At 37.4% G+C, this 7,862-nt stretch overlaps 2 protein-coding genes across 2 annotated transcripts; both read left to right on the top strand.

Annotated features, from left to right (window-relative positions):
- The first annotated feature begins 1,372 nt into the window (after positions 1-1,372).
- LOC148562366 (uncharacterized) lies at positions 1,373-2,858 on the top strand. The gene is made up of 3 exons (XM_088490868.1): positions 1,373-2,273; positions 2,501-2,763; positions 2,850-2,858. Exons 1-3 carry the CDS (start codon positions 1,373-1,375, stop codon positions 2,856-2,858), a joined length of 1,173 nt encoding a protein of 390 aa, XP_088346994.1.
- A 40-nt stretch (positions 2,859-2,898) lies between these two features.
- Positions 2,899-4,083, top strand: LOC148562365 (uncharacterized). Its single transcript, XM_088492106.1, has 4 exons — positions 2,899-3,232; positions 3,327-3,531; positions 3,634-3,773; positions 3,857-4,083. The coding sequence occupies exons 1-4, from the start codon at positions 2,899-2,901 to the stop codon at positions 4,006-4,008; spliced, it is 831 nt and encodes a 276-aa protein (XP_088348232.1). The 3' UTR covers positions 4,009-4,083.
- The last annotated feature ends 3,779 nt before the right edge of the window (positions 4,084-7,862 follow it).

Raw genomic sequence — 7,862 nt, 5'->3', positions numbered from 1 at the left:
GTTTCAGTTATGAAACTATGAGTGGTCTTAGAGAGGTTGGAGACTATAATGACTAAGTCAGAAAGGCTCTGCCTAGGAGTCTCCATATGTTCTGAGAAAATGGGAATGGTGGTTTGTTGTTGAACCTATTATGGGTTCTTCCACCTTGATTATTATTGAAGTCTTGCTGCGGCTTCTGTTGATCCTTCCATGAAAGGTTAGGATCAATGTTCTGAAAACCAGACCGGACCGGCCGGTTCGACCGGTTTAACCGCGAACCGGCGATGCAGACGGTCCGGTCCTCCTGCAGAAACCGTCCTGGAAAGAACCGGTGACGAACCGGCGAACCGGCCAAAAACCGGCCGGTTGGGCCGAACCGGTAACCGGCCGGTTCTGCATAAACGACGTCGTTTCATTATTTTTTTAAAAAAAAGAAACCCTTAACCCGACCCGACCCGAAGAGCACCCTGACCCGGTGACCCCAACCACCCCCCGTTTCTTCCCCCGAATCCCTAATTCTGTGTGTTCTGTGTTGTTCATCTTCGTGAGAGAAGAGAACAGCGAATGAGAGAAGACTGAAGCTGACCCTCCACGCCCGAACCCCAGCCTGCCACCGCCCCCTCCTTCGTCGCCGCGGTCACCGGTCAACAGCCCAACCACCGTCGCCTGGTCGTCAGCCCAAGTAACCCTCCTTCTTCGCCTGGTTCCCTGCCCAGTAGCCAGCCGTCTGCCTCGTCTTCATCTGCCCCGTCCCATCGTCTTCATCGTCACGTGGTGAGTAACTCGTCTCTGCTCATCTTTGTTCTTCAATTCTTTGCCTCTGTGAACTTCGACTTCCCCTCTGTGAACTTCAACTTGCTTCTGTGAACTTGAACTTGCCTATGTGAACTGACTTCCTCTGCTCATCTTTGTTCTTTGCCTCTGTGAACTTCTTTGTTAGTAACTTGGTTTGCACTTCAAATTCTGTTTGTTAGTAACTTGGTTTGCATCTTCAAATTCTGTTTCTTGGTAACTTGGTTTGCAGCTCAATTTCTCAATTTCTGGTTGTTGGTAACTTGATTTGCAGCTCAATTTCTGTTTGTTGGTAACTTGGTTTGCAGCTGAATTTCTGTGTGTTGCACTGTTGCTCAATTTCTGTTTCTAGTTCAATTTGTGTTTGTAGTTCAATTTCTGTGTGTTGCTCAAATTTCTGTTTTGTAGCTCAAATTTGTTACTGTTTTGTACTTTGTTAATGCTGGAAACTGACTCGGTTTTGCATATTTGTTGACTGGCTGAATTTCTCAAATTTGTTCTGCATAATTGTTAATGTTCATTGTGTAGAATGTAGATAGAATTGTTAATGTTTATTGCTGTGGCTGTTTTTAATTTCATATATGTTTTATTAATTTTAGTTATGGAAGATAGTATTAATCAAGAAGCAACTGCTGATAACAATGATTCTGTGAATAATAACATGCCTGCCGATACTCCTATTTCGAATGATGCTGCTAATCCTAATTCCCGTAGTGCTAACGATAGTCAATCACAAGGTTCTTCGAACCTTAGGGGAAAAACAGATTTAGCTTGGAAATATGTTGCTCTACAAATAGTGAATGGAAAACCACAGTATCAATGTTTATTTTGTCTACAAGTTTTCAATGGAGGTGGAATTCACAGGATGAAGAAACATCTAGCAAAGGTTACCGGAGACGTGAAAAAATGTCCTAAAGTTCCATATGATGTGGAAAAACAGATGGAAAGTTTGTTGAAAGATATTCAGGCCAACAAAAAGAAAAGAAAAGTAAGTTTTGGTGAAGAGGGTGGTGATGAGGTAGAGGATGCAATTGATGAGGCAATCCAAGAAGAACAGGAACAGCAGCGTACCTCGAATCAGCAAGGAGTTGGAGGCGATCCAAAGAAAAAAGCCAAAGTCATTCCTCCTATGTTTGCACCAAGAACAACTCCAGGAGCTCAACCAAGTATTAAGAGTGTTTTGCAAAACAAAGAGGCGATACACGAGGTTGATAAACGATTTGCTCGGTGGCTTTTGGATTGTAAAATTCCATTTAATGCTGTGATGTCGCCATATTTCCAAGATATGTTGGATGGTGTTGCTGGTATTGGACCTGGTTACAAGGGGCCTTCTTATGATAAGTTAAGGGTTCATTTGTTGGCTGATCTTAAAAGAGAAAGTCAAATGCTAGTTGATAGTTATAGGAGTGCATGGAAGGAAACTGGATGTACCCTCATGGCTGATGGTTGGACAGATCAAAGACAAAGAACGTTAATCAATTTTTTGGTGTATTGTTCTAAAGGTTTGTGCTTTCTGAAATCAGTAGATGCTTCTAGTATGGTAAAAATGCTTCACACTTGTGTACTTTGTTTTCTGAGGTGATTGAATGGATTGGCCCAAATAATATTGTGCATGTTGTGACTGACAATGCGGCCAATTATGTTGCTGCTGGTAGGCTTATCAATAGAAAATATGATAATATCTATTGGTCACCATGTGCTGCTCATTGCCTTAATCTTATTTTAAAAGATATAAGCAGCATGGCGCATATTTCTAACCTTGCAACTCGTGCTTCAAAGATCACAGTATTTGTGTACAATCATACAGTTTTCTTATCTTGGCTAAGAGAAAGACCTAAGTGGAGAGAAATTGTACGTCCTGGTGCAACCCGGTTTGCAACTGTGTTTATTACATTGAAGAGCATCTTTGACCGTAAAAAGGAGTTGCAACAATTGGTTGTAGATTCAATTTTCACTGATCATAAATTAGGAAGGAGTGCTACTGGTAGAGCTGTGAGTGCTATTATTCTGGATGCAAAATTTTGGGACAATTGCTTTACTGTATGTAAACTTGTGAGCCCTCTGATTTACTTGCTGAGGGTTGTTGATGCTGATGACCCCCCATCTTTGGGGTATGTTTATGAAGGAATGTTAAGGGCAGAAGATGCAATTAAGGAGATGTTTAGGCAATCCAAGACTGCATATCAGCCATACACAGATATTATCAACTCAAGATGGGACAAGCATTTGAAGAAAGATCTTCATGCGGCAGCTTACTTCCTGAATCCTAAATTCTTTTTTAATGAAAATTATAAAGAAGCACCTGATGTTATGCGAGGTTTGCTTGATCTTGTTACCTTGTATTGCAAGTGTAACAATTTGGATTCAGTTCAGGCAATGAAAGAAATACATTTATATAGAGATCGGAAGGAAAGTTTTGATAGACAAGAAGTTATTCCAGCTGCATCTGAACTTAAGCCTGGTAAGAATATGGTTGAATATTTGTTTTAACTTGTTTTATGCTCCTATGTTCTTAATTAATATCTTATAATATGTTATGGTTTTATAATTGGTAGATGAATGGTGGAGGTTATTCGGAGGCTCTGCTCCATGTCTACAAAAGATAGCTGTTCGCATTCTTAGCCAAGCATCTGCTTCTTCTGGGTGTGAGAGAAATTGGAGCCTTTTTGACCAGATTCATACAAAAAGAAGAAATAGATTGGAGCATGATAGACTCAATGACATTGTTTATGTTACCTATAATTTGCGTCTTAAATCCAGGTAATATATGTTTCATGAAATACTATATTGTTTCATTTGTAATCTTTATCATAATAAATTTGTAAATTATTAAATCTCTATATATTGTATTTAACTTTTTAGGAAGGAAAAAGAAAAAAGAAAGCAAAAGACACAACATGATCCAATTGATTATGAAAGTATCAGTCAAGTTGACTTCTGGGTGACTGAAGAGGTTGTAGAGAAAGAGCCTGATCTTCCTAGTAATGTGGATGACTTATTGCGTGAGTATAGTATATTTAGTTTCTAATGATTTATTAGAATGTTCTTAGTTTATAATATAATGATAACATTTCTATTGTATTAGGTGAAATTGATGCTGATTTATATCAAAGTGGTGGTGGTAGTAGTGGTCTTTATGCTGCATCTCTTTCTTCTGCTGATCAGGGTGGGAATGAAGGTGAAGATCATCCCACCGAAGCAGATTTGCAACAAGTTCTTGCGGATTTTGATAATTGATAAACAATGATGTTGGGATTTAATATTTACATATGCTTTTATTACTATTTAACTTTTGAGTTTGGATTTTGATAAGATCATATGTATTTGGTTGATGATATTTTATGTAGTGTTTTTAATTTCGAAGATATTTTAAAATTTTTATCAGACTATAATTATATTTTAGGATGTGTATTTATAATTTTTTTATTATTCTACTCTAAAACGGTTTTTCCGGTTGAACCATCGGTTGAACCGGTTAGACCAGTAAACCAGTGAACCAGTGACTAGAGCGGTTTGATGACCGGTCCGGTTTTCTGAACCTTGGTTAGGATGATTCCTCTATGAGGGGTTGTAGGTATTTCCATAGGATTGTCCCATGTAATTCACCTCCTCTATCATGGGTTGGTCAGGATCATAAGCTTCTACATCAGAGGAAGCTTCTTGGGTGTTGCCAGCTGCAGCTTGCATTCCAGTCAAATGCTGAGAGATCATATTGACTTGCTGGGTCAAGATCTTGTTTTGAGCCAATATGGCATTCAGAGTGTCTACTTCAAGAACTCTTTTCTTCTGAGCTATCCCATTATTCACAGGGTTTCTCTCAGAAGTGTACATAAATTGGTTGTTTACAACCATCTCAATGAGTTCTCTTGCTTCTGCAGGCGTTTTCTTCAAGTGGAGTGATCCACCTGCAGAGCTGTCCAATGATATTTTGGACATCTCAGACAAGCCATCATAGAATATACCTAGGATAGACCATTCTGAGAGCATGTCAGGAGGACATCTCCGGATCAGTTGCTTGTATCTTTCCCAGGCTTCATAGAGGGATTCACCTTCTTTTTGTCTGATGGTTTGAACTTTCACTCTGATTTTGCTCATCTTCTGAGGTGGAAAGAACTTGGCCAAGAAAGCATTATCCAATTTTTTTTCAAGAGTCAAGGCTTTCTTTAGGTTGAGAGCCCAACCATATCCTAACTCTGTCTCTAACCGTAAAGGGAAAAAGTATAAGTTTGTAGACCTCAGGATCCACTCCATTGGTCTTAACAGTGTCACAGATTTGTAAGAATTCAGATAGAAACTGATATGGATCTTCCAGTGAAAGTCCATGGAATTTATAATTCGGTTGCATTAGAGAGACTAATTGAGGCTTAAGCTCAAATTTATTTGCTCTAATGGCAGATATAGAGATACTTCTTCCATAGAAATCAGAAGTTGGTATGGTGTAGTCACCAAGAACTATTCTTGCATCTCCTTCATTATTAAGCTCGGTTGCCATGTTTTCAGCTTCTTGTTTGAAAATCTCTGTGAGGTTTCTTCCGGAGTGTTGTGCTTTAGCTTGTTATAAATGCATCCTTAGAGTCCTCTCAGGTTCAGGATCAGGATTTACGAGAGGTTCTTTATCCCGGTTCCTGCTCATAAACAAGAAAAGAAAGCAAAAAAAGAAAGAAGAATGGAGATAGAGAAAGGAGAAGAAGAATTCGGCTATGAGGAGTAGAGATTTCAAAAATTTAGAAGAGAAAGGAAGCTATAATTAAGATATTTTTGTTTTTATTTTTATTTATTAATTAAATTCGAAAATAGAAGCTTAATTAATTAAAAAGATTTGAAAATTGAATGATGAATTTCAAAAAAAAGGAGAGAGAATAATTAGTTAGGAAGTTTTGAAAAAGAAGAGAAAACAAATAACTAATTAAAAAAGATTTGAAATTAATATAAGATAGAAGATTAGAAAAGATTTGAATTTAAAATTTAAAATTAGAAAAGATAAGATAAGAATTTTGAAAATATTTGAAAAATATTTGATTTTAAAATTTAAAATTAGAAAAGATAAGATAGGAATTTGAAAAGATTTAAAAAAGATTTGAAAGAGATAAGGTTTGAAATTTGATTTTTGAAAAAGATTTGATTTTGAAACTTGAAATTTGAAATTTGAAATTTTAAATTTTGAAATTGAATTTTAAAATTTGAATAAGATAAGATAAGATTTTTGGATCTTCAAAGAAAGATAAAAAGGTAAGATAGTAATTTGAAAAAGATATGATTATTAAAAAGATTTGAAATTCAGATAAGATAAGATAATTATTTTGAAATTAAAATTTGAAAATTCTGTTGCAATTTTCGAAAATTAAAGTAAAAAGATAGAAAAGATATTTTTTTGAATTAATGAAGAAAGAGAAAAACAACCAAATGACTCCAAACTTAAAATTTTTAGATCTAAAGACACTAAGTTTCGAAAATCTTAAAGAAAAATACCTAAAGACACCAAACTTAAAATTTTAAAGATCAAAACAAGAAGAAAAACAAGAACAACTTGAAGACCAAGAAGAACACTGGTGCACGAAATTGTGATCACACTTTTCACAACTCCGCACAACTAACCAGCAAGTGCACTGAGTCATCCAAGTAATACCTTACGTGAGTAAGGGTCGATCCCACGGAGATTGTCGGCTTGAAGCAAGCTATGGTTTTCTTGTAACTCTTAGTCAGAAGATTAATAATAAAAATAATTTTGTTTATGAAAAATAAATAACATGAAATAAATGGTACTTGTGATTTAGTAATGAGGAACAGGTTGAGGTTCCGGAGATGCTCTGTCGTCTGAATCTTTGCTTTCCTACTGTCTTCTTCTCCAAACACGCATGGCTTCCTTCAATGGCAAGCTGTATGATCCTCTCGGATGAAAAATAACAGGTACGATGTCTGCACGGCTAATCAACTGTCGGATTTCTTATCTCGGATGAAAAATACCAAGTACAGCTACCGCACGGTTAATCATCTATTGGTTCTCACTAGCGTCAGAATAGGATCTCTCTATCCTTTTGCACACTGTCACTGCGCCCAACATTCGCGAGTTTGAAGCTCGTCACAGTCATCCCTTCCCAGATCCTACTCGAAATACCATAGACAAGGTTTAGACTTTCCGGATCCCAGGAATGCTGCTAATTGGTTCTAGGCTATACCACGAAGGTTCTAATCTCACGGACTCGGTCCGTAGATCAGAGACCCAAGAGATACGCACTCAAGCTGTCGCCCAATGACTACGTTGAGCTCAGATAGAATGGGAGTGGTTGTCAGGCACACATTCATAGAATTGAGAATAATGATGAGTGCCACGGATCATCATGTTCTCTATATTGAAGTACGAGTAAGTATCTTAGAATAGAATCAAGCGTGATTGAATAGAAAACAGTAGTAATTGCATGAATCCATTGAAACACAGCAGAGCTCCTCACCCCCACCTATGAGGTTTAGAGACTCATGTCGTAGAATATACAATATGAAATGTAAAATGTCATGAGTTGCAAAAATGAATCTCTAAAAGTAGTTTTTATACTAAACTAGTAACTTAGGTTTACAGAAAATGAGTAACTAAGTGCAGATAGTGCAGAAATCCACTTCCGGAGTCCACTTGGTGTGTGCTTGGGTTGAGCATTGAAGATTTCACATGAATAGGCCATTCCTGGAGTTAAATGCCAGCTTGGGTGCCAGTTTGGGCGTTTAACTCCAGTTTTGGTGCCAGTTCTGGCGTTTTACTCCAGAAAAGGGTCTCTGGCTGGCGTTTAACGCCAGTTTGGGCCATCAAATCTCGGGAAAAGTGTGGACTATTATATATTACTGAAAAGCCCAAGATGTCTACTTTTCAACACAATTAAGAGCGTGCCAATTGGGCTTTTGTAGCTCTAGAAAATCCACTTCGAGTACAAGAGGGTCAGAATCCAACAGCATCTGCAGTCCTTTCTCAGCCTCTGAATCAGATTTTTGCTCAGGTCCCTTAATTTCAACCAGAAAATACCTGAAATTACAGAAAAATGCACAAACTCATAGTAAAGTCCAGAAATGTGATTTTTGCATAAAAACTAATAAAAATATAATAA

The sequence above is a fragment of the Arachis ipaensis genome, chromosome B6, assembly GCF_059453495.1.
Source record: "Arachis ipaensis isolate K30076 ecotype BB chromosome B6, ASM5945349v1, whole genome shotgun sequence".
Lineage (NCBI taxonomy): Eukaryota > Viridiplantae > Streptophyta > Magnoliopsida > Fabales > Fabaceae > Arachis > Arachis ipaensis.
The sequence above is the reverse complement of the archived record's forward strand: the minus strand, read 5'-3'. Positions and strand labels throughout refer to the sequence as shown.